The sequence below is a fragment of the Zingiber officinale genome, chromosome 7A (genome assembly GCF_018446385.1).
Source record: "Zingiber officinale cultivar Zhangliang chromosome 7A, Zo_v1.1, whole genome shotgun sequence".
Lineage (NCBI taxonomy): Eukaryota > Viridiplantae > Streptophyta > Magnoliopsida > Zingiberales > Zingiberaceae > Zingiber > Zingiber officinale.
The window spans coordinates 20,407,190-20,427,237 of record NC_055998.1 but is presented as its reverse complement, the minus strand read 5'-3'; the positions used below and the strand labels follow the sequence as shown (position 1 = coordinate 20,427,237).

The window sequence follows — 20,048 nt, the reverse complement described above, 5'->3', positions numbered from 1 at the left end:
CGAAAAACCAAACGAAAATAGGCCTCATAAACCTGAAGCTCTGATACCAATAAATTGTCACGCCCCTAGAGGAGTCCTTACCGAAAAATTTCAGCAGCATCTCCCCTGTACGGGTGACAATCTGAGGCATACATACATACAAAATACATCAGCCACATACGACTGGAATATATTAACACAACCACGCAATTATATAATCAGCCCACTCGGCTGGAACAGAAATAAACACAACCACGCAGTTATATAATCAGCCCACTCGGCTGTACTAAAATCAACACAGCGGAAATCACAAATAACGATCACAAAACATAAAGCAACTAACTGCGAGCCGGCTCAGCTTGACACAATAATATCAAACTAAATACAAGAGAACTCAAATACATAAACAAGTACAAAACCCAAAATACAAATAGCGTAAGAAATACCAAAATCGTAAGGTCGTCCTCGAATGTGACGTGGGACTGGCGGATAGGCTCTCCAGGCGACTCCATAAATCCTTTACCTGCTACTTGGCGAAATTACCAATATACGGGGTGGTGAGTATAAAGACTCAGCGGGTAATAGACAGATAGTGCATGAGTATAGTAAAGAACTAGGAATGCAAAGGAATACAGTCTCGGATGGAAATATCAGATACTACAGTGATATCATAATAAGTGTCCATACCTGAAACCATATCCTAGGCTAGTAATGGAGGGTAGGTGTAGCAAAGTCCAGCTACAGTACTGCTCATAACTACATGGTATCATGTGAGGTGTATACAGGTCAATAGTAAGTAAGCCAGTGTCTAAACACATATCACAGGTATAAATCTCAACCTATGTAAGCATAACAATATAAATAAACAACAGCAGCATAATCTAGCAACAGCAGCATAACAAACAGCAGTATCAACAAGTATAGTAATAACAGCGTATGCACGGATGGTCATCCCGCCCACCTCTCTGCACCACGACCCATGTATGGTCGAGAGGCCGGATCAATGACAACTGTACAACACTCCAACCGCCACTACTCTCGAGTGACCGAGTGGACAGTTGCATAGTAGCTGAATAGCTACGTCTGCGACGGGGGTCCTTGCTGGCCGCGACTCCAGCCGCCACTACCCATGAGTGGCCGAGTGTGGCACGACAGGACAAGCGGCACGCTCCAGCCGCCACTACCCATGAGTGGCCGAGCGTGCGGCCCTGGCCAATGACCCTCTCAACCACAAGGGAGACATGGTCGCCGGCATGCATGCAATGACATGATGCGAATAATGCAGCAGTCATCATATATATATAAACAGAAGCTCAGCAAGGTGTGTAAATAAACAGCAATCAAAGCAGGTAAACATGGTATCAGGTGTCCATATATCCAATACCTACTATCTAATGTCTGGTATCTGGTATCCAATACCTAGTAATATAGTATCTGCTAAATATCATGAATAGCAACGAGAGACTGTATAGATACAGAAACGAGTAGCTCAAAGATTGAGTGGAAGTATCAAACGCAAGAAAACTAAGAGTGGAGTCAAGATAGATACAACAACTATCTGAACATAAAGCTCATGCACTAGGATCAAAATACCAAAGAGACAAAGCAAGAAGTACCCGCCTTAAATGTAGATCGAGCTAAACAATCCCCTGTTGAGACGCTCGTCTCAAACTAACGCCCTGCAAATCACACAAAATACAGTTTAGCTAACCACATATGCAATAACTAGCTAAACCCTAAAACCTAAAATAATTAGGGGAAACCCTAATCGATATGATTAACATCAATTACACACATCTATGATTCCTTTAATCTTCTCAATCATAATCAAATCTATAAATCCATCATTTAATCCATTGTATCACCTATTAGACATCATGAATCAACTCTACTTGTTTTATCTCAATAAAATGGACTAATCTCTTTCACCATCAATCATAACTACATTAAATTCAATAACCCTAATAACTCCATAGTCCAACCAATTTAAACAAACATAGATCAATGCTAACCAAACCACCACATACCATGAAATCTGATCTCCATCTTTAACATTCCATCGAATTCCAGATCTGTTACGTCACCAAATCAATCCCAACCAACTAAGTGTAGATTAGCAACCTCAAACCATAATCCAAATGCAAGCTTAATTGATCATATCAGTCAATTGATTTAATAATCCTCAATCAACCACAAGTCGTTATTTAAAACTTAATTATTCCCTTCCAATTCATCAACACAAATCCTCAATTAATACATCATTTAATCCACATCTTAAATCAACTAGGCATCATGACTCTATTCTACTTAATTCATCTAACTCAATTAACCAAAACTATAACAATCTCAACTATTCATAACATTCCATACTCAACTCAGCTTAAGATAAATATAAACTAATTCCAACAACTCACCCTAATAGGAAGACTCCTTTGTGGACTCACAACTGAGAAAGGTGGCTTCCAGAAATGATGGACTGAACTGTGGATCGTCGGCAAATAGTGCTAGCTGAAACCACAAGAAGCAGCTAAATATCAAAATCTCCACACACCAATACATATAATGGAAAAACAATCTATGCTAATCCATTTCTAAACATTACCTTTCCCCTTGATAAGATCCGTAACCTCCTCTATGAAGAAAACCAAATACTACCATGGTGTCGCCCCAAAGCAGAGTGTGGCAATCAGTGAAGATCAGCTGTGATGGAAGCTAGGGCACGGCGCAGACGACAGAAAATCGGCTGAGAGAGCAGAGACGTCGGTGCGGCTTCAATTGGAGCGACTCCAGTGAAAAGCAGCGGTGAAGCTAGGGCACGGGGAATCGGAGAGGGCGGCTAGGCGGTCGAGTGCGAGGAGTATCCAGCGGTTACGTCAAGCTCAAGGAGACGGGTGGAAATGAGGGCACAGCTCAACTGGTGTCCTTCGGCAACACAGCAATGGACAACGTCGAGGTGTTGGGCGAAGATGACACAAAGAAAGACAGAAGGGGCGACGACGTGGATCGGCGATCCGGTGGTGGACTGGCCTCCGTCGCGCTCACATGGGATGAGAAGAGAAATCGGCGCAACAAGGCTAGCGGCCGAGTTAGGTGAGGAGAAGGCGGAGGTCGCGCGAGGGCTCACCGTCGGCTAAAGGAGGTGGCGGCGATAAGTGTTCGGGAGAGGCGGCGCGTGAGGGAGAGGAAGAGGGGTAATCGGTGGAGGAGAAGGAGGGATAAATAAAACTTAGGTTTTTAATTAATCAATTTAGTTTAATCTAATTAAACCCTAAATTGGTTTCCTCAATCAACTCCTACTTTTAGGTATTTTAAGCGGGCTTCCACTTAGCCTATAAATGATCCCCTTAAACTACGACAAACGGACTCCGAAAAATTCCCAGAAAATTTCTAAAAATTCCTGAAAAATCTAATAAGATTATTTGTCCAATAATCTTATTATTTAAATATTATTTGAGTGCTATATTTTACACTTGCCATAAGTGCAAGTTCAGCGTATACTTCAATCTTTGACTCTAATGATGATGATACGTCCCACGCCACCTTTAGGTTCTTGTGCTTCGTTCATGTTGGCCTTTTGTTCTTATCTTTCTCCTTTAGTTTTGAGAAGTTGTCCTTGATGACCCTTCTTTTTGACAGTTATAACACTGAACCTTTCGTTTGCTTCTTGGAAACTTTATGACTTGTTAAACTTTTAGACTTAATGAATTTTCTAAACTTTCTTACCATAAATGTAGCTTCATCTTCATCGAGTAATGTGTCGGAATCAGGTTCGTCCTTCTTGGCTTGCAAGGCTAGGTTCTAACTTGACTCTATTTCTTTTGAAATTCTTACACATCGAGACTTGTTTAATTTGAAAGTTGAAAATAACTTTTCTAGGGTACTTACTTCCAAGTCCTTAGAGATGTAGTATGCATCTACTAAGGATGATCATTCTTGTGTTCTCAAAAAGGCATTGAGTGCTATCAGATTGAGTACTGATTCGTTACCGACTCTCCAAGGTTATTGAGTTTGGTGATTAATTCCTTGATCTTTGCTTGGAGTTGAGCCATCTTCTCTCCCTTGTTCATCCGGAGGTTTATTAGCTGATTCCAGAGGATGTCTCGTTTCACTAGCTTGGCCTCTGAGGTGCTTTCATAGAGCTACAGGAATTTCTCCCAGATGTCTTTGGCGGAGTTGTAAGCACTGATTTGGTTGGCTTCTTGTGGTGGTAGTACGATTAACAGATGGAATTCTACTTTTCTGTTAACCACAAAATCGACCTCCTGCTTTTTGTTCTACAGGTGTTCCTCTTTGTGTTCTCTGTTTTCATCCCTGGGTACTTCAAAACTATTTTTTAACATTAGAAAACTATTAAAATTAGTTTTAAAATATACCTCCATTTTGCTTTTCGAAAGCGCAAATTCTCCTTCAAACTTTAGTCAAAATCAAGGAGGGTTAAATATTTGGGGTCAGCACGGTTGGTCGTCTCGATCGAGCGGTCATTCGATCAAACTCTTGGTTCGGTCGAATCACAAGTCCTTCATTATTGATAAAGCCCCAAGCTAAGCCAGTACAATTCAGAGAAAGTCCTCTTCACCACTCAAGATAACACGATCTACTATTTCGACTGAGTGATCTAGGTGATTAGATCATAGGTCCAATCGGGCATACTAGACACTTGGTCAAATCAGAATTTTTGACCAAACAGAGAGGTCGGGTGAAGACCGAGTCCTTGATAACTTTCCTTAAATCTGATCTGACTGCTCTTACATGCTACAACCGATCGTATTGTAGAGGGAATTTGGTCGGTTTGCCAGCTAAGCATATTAAGGGCTCCTCAATCCAACATTCCTTCTTATAGTTTTGTGCAACAACTATCAGAGAATCAAGGGAATATTCCCTGTGCCAGCTATATGATGGAAGCTTCTTTGCAGAAATTATGGGTTCATTTTGAGAGTCTATCCTTTTTTAACAATGCATCAAGATTCATGTACAGAAGAACAATAATATTATAAAATGGGATCTCCACCTACAGGCGCAAGTACACTTACATGAGAAAAATGCTACACTACATTACTCATCCATTATTCATCTTACTATTATTCATCGCCTTATACTTGATCGGTCACTGACTTGAGCGCCGGAGTGTCTGCGCTAGGACCATTCCCTGACCCGATTATTGACGTTCTTTTTTACACGCAGGATCATCTGGAGTAACCTTTCTTCTAGTTGAGAGTAGGGGTGTAATCGAGTCGAACTGAGCCGAGCCAAGCCGAGCCGAACTTTTGAATGTTTGAGTTTGACCCGTTTATAATCGAGTCGAGCTTGAACTTTATTTAACGAATATATTCATGGCTCATGAGCTTATTCGAGTTTAATAAATATAAATTATGAATTTAAATATTCATTAAAATTTAAATGATATATTTAGAGAAAATTATAATATTCTTATTAAAATTTATAATTTTATTCTAATAAATAAATTTAATATATTTGTCTATATTTTTCATAAGTAGAATATAAAATCTATAAATTTAATATCAAAACTATTATTTTTTTATTTAAAAGTTGATTCAACTAACGAACATATTTATGATTTAACAAGTCAAGTATTGTGAAACTTAAACTTGATTTATTTATCTTAACAAATCTTATTAAACGAGCTCAAACGAATTTTTATAAAATCGAATTTCAAATAACTCATGAATAATTTGATTCATTTATACTCCTAATTGAGAGTTTTCACACAATTAATTTCAGATCCGCTTGCCCAGTATATAATCTTTTCCGTTTTTAAATAGGATCGATAATGATATAAAATGAAAATAGGTTGAGGTGGGTTATCATTGCTTCGATGAAACATAAAAGGGCTCTTTTAATTTTTGGCCAGTAAGATTATAAAAAATACATGCTATTTGGATAATTTTAAAATTCCACAAGGCACTTTTGAAATGAGATAAATGTTATGGACACGGTGAGTTTTTTTTTAAATGAGAAACAAAGGAAAAGTTTTATTTTTTCCCTCAAGATTTATATAATATTTTGAAATCACCCCTATGAGTTTTAAGTTTGTAAATATTTTGTTAAAAATTTGACAAATTGATGCCCGTAATTTTCTTATCTTATAATTTTCTATATTATCATTCGGTTAAATTGTATTGATGATTGTAGAATTTTTGAATTGTGAATGCCATTTTCAAAATTATAAGGGAATCTGGCAATTTGGAAACTCTAGGGCATGTTTAAAATAATGTAAATGTTGGGGGATATGATAAAATATATTATTTCTTATCCCTATTCGCTATTTCTTTATTTGGCTGCAGCTCTCCCTCTCCTATCTGTTCCTCGGTGCTCCCCGCACTTCCACGCCGCCGCCATCATCGCTGCTGCTTTCCGACCACCTTCCCCTGACCTTCTAAGCGCTCCTCGCTCAACTTCATCGATTCCGGCTCCCTAATACCGGCACTCTCTCCGCCTGCCGCTTTCTCTTTCCCCTCGCACGCCCGCGCCACCTCCAACACCGACCAAGGGGAACACGACTTCTCTTCCTAGTGCCGAAGGTCTGATCGAGGCCTCTTTTGTCTCCGAGCGATTCTCGAGAGCCGCCACCAACCCAAACAGGAGGACTGGATTCAGCGGCACCACAAAGGACGGGTCCAAAGCCCCGCCGGCTGTATAGTGGATAAACATGAGTCGTGCTCTTCTCTCTCAATTTCTCAACGTTTCCTTTGCCTCTCCGCGACTATCCGCATCGATTATGTTCGTATCTCTTCATTTCTGCTTCATTTTTATCCTTTCTCTCAACTAAAAGTTGTTTTCTTGGTGATGAAATCAGCGACCGTGGTCAGTATTTGAGGAGAGTAGGCATCCCGTCTCGTGCAGTGGTTGCTGATTTCAGTTGCGACTGCAGTGCTTCCGCTTCCGCTCCTGCTCCTGCTACAGAGGCTCCGGGGCTTTCTCCCAGTCCATCCAAGTAATTGTTCTTTATTGTTTCTTTCTTGTTAGTTCTAGAGGTTCTTATTATGTAGTGTACTAGTGTTGGGTTTGAGTGGTCAAACTTATTTGGGCACACCATTCAGTTCCTGGGATTTAGCATTGCCTCTTGGTTAAGGATTAGTTGAAATAAGTAAATCTGAATGTGTTGGTAGTATAGTCGTGTTAATGACTTTGTTATTTAGTTAATGCCCTATTCATGTTCATTAATGTACAAAACTTTTATTTCTTTTTCTTTTGAACAAGAAGCTCGATTTGAATTCACTCACGCTCATTCCAGCTCCATAATTTAGTTTGAGCCTCATTAAAATGCTCGGTTGTCTGCAGATAATGTTGGTATCTAAGTAGGTTGCATTAACTGTTTGATCTACTATGAATTTAATTTGACTGTTGTGATGACATTTGTACAAGTGATTGTATTGGTTGTTCAGTCTCCCGATCAAATTACTAGCCAAGGAGAGCATTGTGTAATCAAATCTTCACACTGCCAATGCTTTGGAGCCTCCCGTGCACAAACCAACCCAGACAGTGCTGCTAGGGCTGTAAACAAGCCGAGCTGAGTCGAGCTTTGGGGTGTTCAAGTTTGTTTGATAAGGTAACCAAGCCGAGCCGAGCTTAAAATGAACCAAACTTTTGAAATGAGTGTTCAAGCTTAGCTTGGTTGATTTTTTATGAGCTTGAGCTTGTTTGAAGTTTGGCTTGAGTTTGGTTCATTTAGATGTTATCAAGCTCTCAATTCAAGCTTGGCTTGAGCTTGGTTCGAGCTTAGTTCGTTTAGATATTATCAAGCTCTCAATTCAAGCTTGTTTGATTGTTTGAAACTTTTAGTTGTTTGATTGATTATTGAGTTTGATAATTTAATTTAATTTATTTATTTTATTTTATTATTTATTTAGCATATTGAAAAGAGTTTTATTAATGAATACGGTTCGTGAACATTGTTCATAAACGTTGTTCACGAATATTGTTCACGAACATTGTTCACGAACGTTGTTCACGAATGTTAACGAGCTGAACACATATGTGTTCAAGCTTGTTTGTTTAGCTTAACGAATTGTTCAAGCTTATTTGTTTAATTAATCTTATGTATATTGAACGAACATAAACAAGCTCTTACCAAGCCGAACACCAAGCTTGTTCACGAACACTTGGTTCATTTACAGCCCTAAGTGTTGCAACCTGGAACTGCATGTCATTGACCTGGGGCAAAGCCTGCTACTAGTCTAGCAGTTTTAACAGCACTAAGTCATGCTCCATGCGATGTCCAAGTGCTGATCATTTCCTTTCTATTTTTCTTGTCTAATGTAAGAAAAAAAAATAAGTTCTAAACTTGTCCTACATCAGTTTGGTATCAGATGTTTTGGTGTATTTAAAATGCTTTAATATTAAGGTTCATCCGGTCACTTGGAATTCATACAAGTTGTGAATCAACATTTTTTTTTTGCACGACAGTTTTACTTCGTTGGGGATTTATTGTGAACACTTAAATCTCAATGTGCTATATTGACTAAGGTTCTTCAAAGACCAAGAATCATGCTACATAAACAATCAAAAATATCTAGTTTATGTTAGATTACTCATTACAGCTATGTGTATGAGCTTGGCTAGTATGTACTATTGCTAAGAAGCTCATGGGCAACCTGGTTAACAACAATTATTCAAAGAATATTATGAATAATAATGGAGTATTTGTTCATGTGTCTCCTGTAAGCATTGGGTTTGGGAGATTAGTGTTATCTTATAGAAACAAGGATTACTTAAAATTGGTTTACTTGAAGGATACACTAACTTGTTAGACAATGTCAACTTACTATTGTATACTTGCAGTCTATGGACTAAGGTTCTTCAAAGATCAAGAATCATGCTACATAAACAATCTAAAAAATCTAGTTTATGTTAGATTACTCATTACAGTTGTGTGTATAAATCTCAATGTGCTATATTAACTAAGGTTCTTCAATGACCAAGAATCATGCTACATAAACAATCTAAAAAATCCAGTTTATGTTAGATTACTCATTACAGCTGTGTATAATTTTGGCTAGTATGTAGTATTGCTAAGAAGCTCATGGGCAAGCTGGTTAACAACAATTATTTAAAGAATATAATGAATAATAATGGCCTATTTGTTCATGTGTCTCCTGTGAGCGTTGGGTTTGGGAGATTGGTGTTATCTTATAGAAACAAGGATTACTTAAAATTGGTTTACTTGAAGGATACACTAACTTGTCAGACATTATCGTCCTACTATTGTATACTTGCATTCTAATCTGAGCTAGTATGTACATCTTATCAAAATCCTTAGAAACTTAAAATTTATTTGCAGTTGCCAGTGACACCATTAATAGAAAGGATGGGTAACATTTCATAGTCAAGTTGATGCCAACACTGTGAATGGACAAACATAAAACCATGCATTAAATGTCGATGAGAAGCAATATTTTTTCCTTGTCATATGGACTTTTAGTTTTTGGCTGATTTCTTTTTATGTAACCCGCTAAACTATCTGTGCTTCATGTGTTTGGATGGTTTGCATGTAATGAATTAACTTGTTTATGTCTGCTATAATCCTCAGGAAAAGAGTTGTTTCTGGGGTACAACCCACAGGATCTGTACACCTTGGAAACTATCTTGGTGCAATAAAAAATTGGGTTCTACTTCAGGTTATTGCACTTCCTTTAGTAGTGGTATAACTTAAGATTTTTAGATACAAAGTTGAAAGCTATCTAAAACTTTATAGTTATTTGTCTCATATTGCACTTAAGTATACCCAAAATAATTAATAATGCATCGAGAGTTTGAACCATTATGGACACATGTTCTTTGGTAGTAATTATTTTGAATTATGTTCAAGATGTAAGTTATTGATTATGAACGGCAAGGAATATAGTCCTCTTCTTTCTCTTGACATGAAGTTTCTTAGATTGTATAGTGCAAAGAAAATAACAGAAGGATATTTATTCAACTCAGTCATATGGGGCAAATGATAGATGGGTTATTATGAGCCAACAACTTTTGTAGTTCTGCAACTCAGTTCTCAGCTAGAATTATAATTAAAATGCTTAATTCTCCTGGGTCTGGCTAGCTTTATATCTACCTTATACACGTGATCATGCTCATATCTTATAATTTGAATTTCAATGGAAGCAAACCATTGAGAATATTTTACTTTGATGGCTAAACCGGCCTGGACCAGCTGGCTTGCATTGACAAGCTATTGGTAGTCTGGTTTGGATCTGATGCACATGTTTAAAATCTGTCTGAACCAGCTGAACGAGCTGATTCTACCAAGAAAGCATGAACCAGACCGGACTTCTGTGGTCACCCTACTAGTCTTGTTTTCAAAGCATTGTCTACCTAGTGCTAGTATTCTCTTTTGCAGCCTGTGGATTTGTATTATCAGAAATAATAGTGTGATGTGGGGTGTAGCATATGTTAGAATGTGCTTGTCTAAATTTTATACTATTTTAATCATGGATTTCCTGGAGTTTGGAATCCCTATAAGGACAACAGCATCACTTGTGTAGTTGTGTGTCGGTTTTCCTAATCATTCCATCTCTTTTGCAGGATACTTATGATACATTCTTCTTCATCGTAGACTTGCATGCGGTAAGTTCTCTTGGACCCCAACTTTGTGATTATTGTGAATAAATCAGGACAAACAAGAGAAGAGGGCAATTGCCTGTCAATTAAAATGGTTAACTAGTTAAAATGATTAACTAGTTAAACTTAATTTATCATATGAGCAATGAACAGTTGTTAAAGCACAATTATATTGACTCTGCATAAGTATGATAGTTGAATGTGCATGTGATAAATTACACGTTATTTTCAGAAAGCAGTTCACTAGTTCATGCATACATGATACTAACCAAGCAAAGATAAAAGCAATTTTATCGCAAGCAAGAACAGGCCAGCCATCAATCCACCTATAATTACTAAGTAAACTCCCATATAGGAAATCTTTGATTACACCTTAATTACAACTGTATTTTAGGTTTTTATTGTCTAGTGTAGCCATCGTAATCAGAATTACTATTACTCTTATGGGTGTCAATCTTAAAGTCCTTGCCTCCTACCCAAGCATGTCATATGCTTATATTGGTTGATGTAGAGAATTGTAAACTAAGCCCATCAAGTATGAACAACTAGAAAAACCAAACATCTCTATTCCTAAGAGAACCTTTTCCCACCAAACAATAGAAAAAACAGATAATAATAAGAGGGTGACAGACAATTTCTGAAAGCCACCTCTTCTAAAGTGAAATTCTTCCAGTTACTTAGAACACATTCTAAGGTTTAAGGCTCTGAGGTCACTTAGGCTTAAGATATCTCAGTTATGGTCTTAAGTAGCAGAACTAGTATTTCGAAGTCCAACATGATGTAGAAGTATTCAGCAAAGCTTTCAAGGGTTTTTGGTAGATTTTGTATAGATTGAGGGAACTGGATTGTGAGCAAAGTCTATTGAATATCTCTTTTTGTTGCCATTCACAGATCACTCTACCATATGATGCCTCAGAATTGTCTAAAGCAACAAGAAGTACAGCAGCATTATATTTGGCTTGTGGTATCGATCCATCCAAGGTATATTTATGCTATATGTTGATTGTATTTATTAGCCGACCCTACCTAGTGGGATAAGGCTTGGTTGTTGTTGTTGATGATTGTATTTATTATCTTTTTGTTGTCTTCTAAAACATATAATTATGCTAGCTATGTACAGGTGGTGTCTTTTTGTGGTCATTGTTATTCAGCATTAGAATGTACTATCTTCATTTCAGGCTTCTGTATTTTTGCAATCTCATGTTCGTGCTCATGTGGAGTTGATGTGGCTGCTCAGTTCTGTCACACCACTTGGCTGGTTGAATAGGATGATCCAATTTAAAGAAAAATCTCGGATGGCGGTGCGTTGTTGTTGTATGGTAGCTTTGTACTTTTTGTTTACTTAGCTATCTAATCAATTTCTTTTAATTATCTATTTCTAATAGTAATAAACACTGAATTTTAGCTTCAATGGAATCCCACTTTATTAGCCTTTTAATTAATTTATTATGACAAAATTTTCCAATGTTAGCTATCAAGATATCTTGAATGGATCTTTTGTACTGTGTATATATGTGAGCATGACAACAAACATGTAGATTGGTTCTTCATGTGCATGCCTGGAAGATTGAGTGTGCAAAATTCAATCAATGGTTTATGTAGCTAATCAAGCCTGTTGCTTGACAGTCTTGACACTGAGTATAATTTTTCTTTGGCACCGAGTGTAATTACATGTGAACAATTATTGATGATTTTTTGCTTAGTGAAGTCAAATTATTTGACACTAAGATATCTTGCGGCTTAATTGGAAATGAAAGATTTTACAAATCTGTGTGATTTCAAAGAAAAGTTATTTTTCCATTGTTGAAATTCAATGATTTCTGGATCAGCAAGGTTAGGAGACACGTGAACATGCATTGACTATAGACTTGATACTTTAAGAGGCTTGTTTATGAGTTTGATGAGAAAAGATATTGCCTCATGATGTATTTAAGAATGAAAATTTCACCACTAAAAGCTTCTCTGAACATTGAGAGTGAAGTATAGCCATAACTTCAGTCAATAATCTAGTGGTCTAAGTTTTAATTGTTCACTAGTCGATATGTCAAGTTATGAGGATGCTACTACCCAAGTCCAATTTAGATTCCATGGATCTGATACTAACCCCTATTATAAACCACTATGGTAATTTCATTGAGCAGTTTTGTGATATGTTCGCTAGTATGTCAGTGTATTTGTGTTGCAATATGCCCAGGGGACAAAAATATTAGTTTCTGAGTCCAATTTAGATTACATGAATCTGACACTAAGTTCTATGTCAGTGTCAAGAAAAACCAGAAATATCAGTAATGAGTACTTAGCAGAGGTATATGAGGCTGTGTATGTGCACATGTGCATGTCTAAGAATGTCCACGTGGAGTAATTCCAAGAAAACCTTTGTGGTTCAAAGAGGAAAATCTTTTGAGCATTTTTTTTTTCTGTTACAGTTAATTGTTATATGGGTGTATGATATATAGGTCAGTTCCACGTAGCATAATAGAAATATCAAATCAAGCCAAATTTTAGGACTACAATTTCTCCTTTTTTTAATCCATTCAGGGGAGGCCATGCTTATATGATAATGCCATCTCACCTCCTCCCTGCTTTCCTTTCTCTTCCTCTACATTTTCTCTATTTTCTTCACACAACAGTGTTTCTCAATCACTGCAAGATCAGATTGTTTTATTGTTATTTGATGCTTCAGCTCTCTGACATGTTGTTCTTCTTAACACACCCTTTTTGGGACGAAAGAAGGGTGGCAAGATTTCTCACCACTATGTTGATTTATGCATATCTTTCTTTCCTAGACACTCCTCATCAGCTGTCTCAGACAGACGAGATGTTCTGACCAGTGACTTCAGTCTCTCCCTGCCGCATCACTCACAACACCAACCTTATCTCCCTTTCCATCTCGTTGAAGTCCATTGCCATGTGCCAACTAGCCTGATATGGCATGATTTTCACTGTTGGAGAGATTATTATAGAAGATTTGAAGCTTATAATATGGAAATTATGGTGATCATAAGGAAGAAATTGCGACATACTTAAACCCTTGCTAGGTCCCTCTAATTCTACTCAACATATCCCTTGCTTTCACTCCTCAATTTTGAGTTGAAATTTCACCTCAACGTTGACAATTGTCATGTTTATCAATGATTTGCCATTGCCTAGCACCTCCTTCCCTTATATTGGTTTCTTGGACCTTCTCATTTTGCCTTGACATGTATGTTTCAATTTGGACCGTCATGTTTCATCTTTGTCATTCATATTATGGGCTTTGTGATGGTGTCAGACTTTTAGTCTCTTTAATCTGGTATTCATCTCCATCTCTTACAAGTAATAAGAGTAAAAACTTAGTCATCTCCTTGTCTTTATCCTCTCAAAATTGGTATTTGAATTCTTTCATTTTTCCTGTGACTCTTTTCTTATGTTGATTATAACCATAAAGTTAGATTTGCCATCATCTCTTTTATAGTATCTTTTTTGCTCACGTAAGTGTCAAATTATATTCAGTCTTCTCTTCATCTCTCGAATTAATGTCAGATTTTATTTGCTCTCTTTCCAACTATTTATTCCATGCACAGAAATAGTTCTAGAATCTAATCTCTCTATTTCTTTTTCCCTCTTGCAAGCCCTCACAATTTGCCACTTTATTTTAGCAAACTTTAGGGTACCTGCAGCATCTTCAGGCTGAGGGAGTTAAGAAAGGAGATAACTGGAGTATTCTTTTAAAGCTTCACTGACTTCAATGTCACACTACCAGAATTTGAGGGAAGCTTTTAACCACTGCACTAGTGTCTTTGTCATCTTCTTCAAACTTCAGAAAGTCTTATTTTTCATTTGTGGGACTTTTGTAATAAGCTGCACATTGATTAGTATCTATGCTTCACCTCTGAGGGAGACTGCTAGGCTTAAAAAATTATATTGGTGTTATCACATATAGGCTTAGTCCCAATATGGGGTATCATGGGTCCTATAAGAAGATTGCATGGCTCTTTTTTATCCCTCCCAACTTCCTTGACAGAATCATATAAGAAGGTTGGATGCTTAAATATGCCTGATATCTGAAGGTTTGAAAATCCATATTTGCAAGTGAATTCTTTTTGGTGGGCATATGAATACAAGAAACAGTTGTAGAAAAATATAGCATCCCTTCACTTGATAAGCATTCAAAGATGAATCAGATCCTTCTGAAAGAACCTTATCTTATGTGTTATAAAGCAATGTTCCATGTCTGCACTTTTGGTAAACTGAAAAATATGTGCATACTTGCTTCAAACTAAGAAAAGGTTACATTACATGACGTCTTACTGGAAGCTTTTTTCTTAGGGTGATGAGAATGTAGGAGTTGCACTTTTAACTTATCCAGTTCTGATGGCTTCAGATATTCTGTTGTACCAGGTAAATAATCCTCCTTTTCATATTCAACAGATGTAAATACAAGTAAAATATAATTGGAAATAACTCCTCGATTTTAAATCCTACTTTAGTTTCATCAATTCAAACATTCTTGTCATTCTGACATGAGATAGACTTGGCACTCATTGTCATGTACATGCAGACTGATTTGGTACCTGTTGGTGAGGATCAGAAACAACATTTGGAACTTACTCGTGAATTAGCTGAAAGAGTAAATTATTTGTATGGAGGAAGGAAATGGAAGAAATTGGGAGGGTATTAAGATTTAATCATACACTACTCATTACAAAGCCCAAGAGAAACTCTAGAACAAATGTTTCAATATTTATTTTATCAGTATTCTCTAATGGTCCATCTGTTTGCAGGAGAGGTGGTATGTTATTCAAGGTCTCTCTCTTTCTAATTGAGATTGATTTAACTACATCAAGCTTTTGACTATATCATTTTTGTTGTTCACAATATTGATATTCCGGCATTGTTTTCCTTTTCTTAGGTTCCTGAAGCCTTTATTCCACCAACAGGGGCTCGGGTTATGTCACTCACAGATGGTCTTTCAAAGGTAGGCAATAATTTACTTTCTTATGAAGAGAGTCTTTTCTAATATATTTACCCAATAATTATAAATTAAGAAATGGCCATTAATAGATCCACTGTGATATTTATGAATTCCTTATTGCTTCATTATAATATCTATTAGATTCTTTGGCTTAATGTAGTGTGATTTGAACCAACTAACAATTCTTTGTTTGTGATGAGTAGATGTCGAAGTCTTCGCCTTCTGATCAGTCTCGCATCAATCTTCTTGACACAAAAGATGTAAGAAGCTATGATTTTTTTCCTTTAGTCTGTTTTATGTCTCTTTTGGTGAAAATTAAATAAAGATTGCTTCATTGTGAATAAAGAGTTTCATGTAGTAAAACAATATTCAGATGCAGAACATTGAACAAAAGATACATACTAGGGTTCCCATGATCAACTTAGGTTAATTTATTTTCTTTGTTTCATTAGAGCTGGCACAAGCTGTTGTGCCATGATAATTCTGCTTGATATATATATAGCTCATATCCATTCTTTATTATTTTCATCTTATTTGACTTTTACCACGTTGGGACGTCTGAAATAAAGCCAACATCCTTGTCTTTATGCCACATGCGAATTGCCATAAAGACATCTCAATCCTTTTCTCATGAACGAAAAGTTATTCAATGAACTAGTTAACTTTTGACTGATTTTACAGACTGTTTGGATCCTGATGTATGTTTATTGGTTCTATTTGAATTTTTCTGGAAGTGTGTAGTCTGTTAAAAAATCATATCCTTCAGCAGCAGCATTGCGCTAATATTATATGTATTTCTTATCTATAAAATATTTGTAGGAATGAGCTTGGAAGAACTTGGTCTGTTAAAACAAGCATATCCTTCAGCAGTTGCCTTACACTGTAATATTAGATGTATTTCTTATCTATACAATTTTCTTAGGATGAGCTCCAGGAACTTGTAAATGCAGCATTGGGTTATATCATAAAATTTATGTATGTTTGTGAAATTTGGACTTGATCTTGATACGGGCTATTTAATTTCGTGAAGTTAATCCTTCATCACAGCAAAATAGGATGAACCTAGAATGTGTAATGGAGGATCATAGATTCTTGAAACCATAGCCTTGGCTATAACATTTTCCTTTGTAATCTAAACCACACTTTGTTGATGTTTTTAGGTGATTGCTAACAAGATCAAACGCTGCAAAACCGACTCATTCACGGGGTTTGTAAAATAGGCCCTTCGCAGTTATATTTTTTTTTTTTTACTTTTCTATCTTTTACTGTGGGGTTGGTTGAAGTTAGCCTTATTTATTTTTTCAGTGTTTTATGGTTATTTGAGTGCCCAAAGCTGTTGATATTTTCTATTCTCCTGATTTTTTTTAAAAAAAAATTAATACGAATATGCCAGTCATGTTTGTTTGGTTACATAGTGGTTTTAGAAGGTCAGAGGGGCATTTCATTTATGTGAAACATAATTGATTCAAAGATTGAGTGCCTTCTTTGTTTGCTCGATGTCCATTTCAGTGTTGGTACTTACAGTGAGCCCCTAATCATTGACCTAATTTGCCGGTATCATTGTTATTTTACTTGTTGTTGCATTTTCCCTATTTCCAAGATAGAGTACAGAATTAGTTCCATTGTTTTTGGTTGCATACTGCAGGGTCAGGTGGAAAATCCTTGTGGAAATATTTTACAGATATTGTTAATACTTTGTAAAAGGGGAGCCTTGGCACAGTAGTAAAGTTATTGCCATATAACCTGGTGAGGGGTTAAAGTCGCGAAAACAACTTTTTGCAATGTAAAATAAAGTTATGTACAATAGACCCAATGTGCTACAGCTTGGTTATTCATTATAAAATTTTCCTTATTAAATAAAATACATAAGAAGGAAGTTTTTTACTGTCAACCATTTGTGGTCAACTAGAAGAACCTTTTCCACCTTTAAGTTATGTACAAGGACATCTTAGTTGTTAATTTGCTTCAGTTTTTCCTTACCCTCTCACATCAATTCTAATCAAAACTTGTTCAGCTATAGAATTATACTGACGGAATCTATGCATATCCTCATTTACTGGGACGAAACCTTTTTTTTTTTTTAAAAAAAAGATGATATTTGATTTATTTATTTATTTTGGTAGTTCCTAACATTTGTATCAACCTTTGGCTCTTTGCTACATTATGCTTTTTCTATAACTGCCCCAAGTTTTTTTGTTATGTGAGTTTAGGTGCCCTTCTAGTTGCAAAGACTGTTCTTCATGTGCATTTAGTTCGGATTTAATTGCTGCATATTTACATAAGCTTAATTTGTTCTGTATTTAGAAACCTAAATATATAGTTTGCTTTCTCTAGAGATGAAGAAATGTAATATTCCTATAGTCGATAAGTTTATTGCTTATGTTCATATAATACATAAGTTTAGTCAACCAATTATATGGCACATAGGAGGTCCATTCATCATTCTATTTATGATTTAGTGTTGCCAAGTTTGTAACATAGTCAACAGTTCAGAGAACAATGTTCTCTGACATTGGTAGGTTTGCTCTTTGTGGGAAACTTTTGGATGCATATAAGTGAGCCCTTTCCATGTTCTGCACCACATTTTTATTTTCATCCCACAGTTTTCTCTAGGCTTGGATCCTTAGAATGGGTCTAACGCATGTGTTCTATTAGCAATTTTCTCACATTTCAGTTTGATGTTAGTTTTGCTCTAGATATAGGTTTGGATTACTTGAATTGATAACTTGACGAGAGGTAAGAGGAATGATAAGGAAAAAACATAGATACATATGAATGATATGTCCATTTTATATGCTTCTCTCTTCCTCTCCTTCCTACATGTCCACCCATCTAAACCAAGGAGTTCTGTCAGAAAAATATTTAAAATTTTACTGGATTCCTGTTTGAGTTCTTGTAGCAGCATGCCTCCAACAAAACGCATGCCATTTTTGTTCAATTCCTCTTTAGAGAAGGAAAACACACTTTTTTAAGGTTCTAAAGTGTCTTGTTTTCTTTCCTTACCCACCAGTCATCCTGTCTATAACTAGTTTGCTCAATGGTCAGTACGGTTAAACACATCGATTGTAACTATTGAAAATCTTACTTTCTGCTCAAGTATTTTCAATGACAGAAGTGATGATTTATGAACTCTGTCAATGTTTCATGTCAAACTCCTGTGCCATTAACAATTTGCAGGATGGAGTTTGATAATCCTGAAAGACCTGAATGCAATAATCTTTTATCTATCTATCAGCTTGTAACTGGGAAGACCAAAGAGGTACTCTCTCTCTCTCTCCCCCCCTTTGATGGACAAGTCAATGTCCCTAAACAATTTTCTGAGAGGTTGTGCGCAAACCCAATCGCCCACTGTTTGATCACCATCTTTATCAGGAAGTCGAAAATGAATGCCAAAATATGAACTGGGGAACATTCAAGGCAATCCTCACAGATGCTGTGGTGGATCATCTGCATCCAATCCAGGTTAATGTGAATATTATTACCTGTTTTTCTCCAGCCCTGTTCTAACCAACTTGTTTGAGTAGAAGCCTTCTAAATATAAGATACAATGCTGTCAATTATAAAGTTAATCATGATTTGATTTTTTTTTTGGGTTCTCTCAGGTACGGTATTCAGAGATTACTACTGATCCAACATATTTGGATCATATTTTGTCAGAGGGTGCTAAAAAAGCAGCTGACATAGCGGAAATCACTCTCAGCAATGTCTACCAGGCCATGGGGTTCTTGAAGAGATAGCTCATGTTCTTGCTTCTGCGAGGCCATTCTTTATTATTCCCTTGTAAGACTCAGGACGAAGGAGTTTTGAATTAACTAGGAGTTTGAATAAGTTAATTTATTTTCATGATTTATAGCGATTCTTTTCTCAAGACGTCTTACACATTTGTATTCTGATATTAAGGGGGCGTTTGGTTTAGGGGAATAAGAGTGGGGAATGGGAATAGTAATCATTGATTTCCATTGTTGATGTTTGGATTATAATAATGGGAATACAAATAAGGGAATGAATCCTTATAATTGGGTAATGACTCATTTCCATGTCTCTCCCCTTTAATGAGTCATTACCCTATTTTCAACAATTAAAATATTTCCTTATTCTCAAAATACTCTTGACCAAAAATTAAAATTTTCCCTTTTAATATCAAATATCAAAATATATTTATTTAATTTTTCTTTCATATCACTTTCTCTCTACTTGTTCTCTCTCATCATATTTTCTCTCTCCTCATTTTATTACCCACTTTCTCTCTCTTTAATCTCTCTCATCACACTTTTCTTACTCTTTTTTCCCATTATACTTTCTTTCTCATCACACTTTCTCTTTCTTTAATCTCTTCCATCACACTCTCTTCCCTCTTTTTTCTCATTACACATTTTCTCTCATCATACTTCCTCTCTTTTCTCAATCTCTCACATCACTCTCTTTTCTTTTTTTTTCTCATCACACTTTCTCTCTCTTCAATCTCTCCCTTTTTTTCTTAACACACTTTTTCTCTCATCATGTTTTCTCTCTCCTCAATATCTCCGATCACATTTGATTT

General features: G+C 36.4%; 1 protein-coding gene across 2 annotated transcripts; it reads left to right on the top strand.

Annotated features, from left to right (window-relative positions):
- Window positions 1-6,267: 6,267 nt before the first annotated feature.
- On the top strand, window positions 6,268-19,376 carry LOC122001121 (tryptophan--tRNA ligase, chloroplastic/mitochondrial-like). Of its 2 annotated transcripts, XM_042555706.1 has the most exons (15): window positions 6,268-6,717; window positions 6,794-6,931; window positions 9,527-9,614; window positions 10,519-10,560; window positions 11,446-11,535; window positions 11,733-11,855; window positions 14,863-14,934; window positions 15,095-15,207; window positions 15,318-15,339; window positions 15,446-15,511; window positions 15,712-15,768; window positions 16,669-16,715; window positions 18,686-18,767; window positions 18,881-18,970; window positions 19,111-19,376. In XM_042555706.1, exons 1-15 carry the CDS (start codon window positions 6,647-6,649, stop codon window positions 19,243-19,245), a joined length of 1,236 nt encoding a protein of 411 aa, XP_042411640.1. In that variant the 5' UTR covers window positions 6,268-6,646; the 3' UTR covers window positions 19,246-19,376. The 2 variants fall into 2 exon arrangements, with proteins under 2 accessions (XP_042411640.1, XP_042411641.1); XM_042555707.1 differs by lacking the exons at window positions 15,318-15,339; window positions 16,669-16,715.
- The last annotated feature ends 672 nt before the right edge of the window (window positions 19,377-20,048 follow it).

Coding starts and splice junctions, on each gene's coding strand:
- LOC122001121 (XM_042555706.1), top strand. CDS start 6,647: ATGAGTCGTGCTCTTCTCTCTCAATTTCTCAACGTTTCCTTTGCCTCT. Junction 6,932..9,526: donor CTTTCTCCCAGTCCATCCAA/GTAATTGTTCTT, acceptor TATAATCCTCAG/GAAAAGAGTTGTTTCTGGGG. Junction 16,716..18,685: donor AAAACCGACTCATTCACGGG/GTTTGTAAAATA, acceptor AACAATTTGCAG/GATGGAGTTTGATAATCCTG.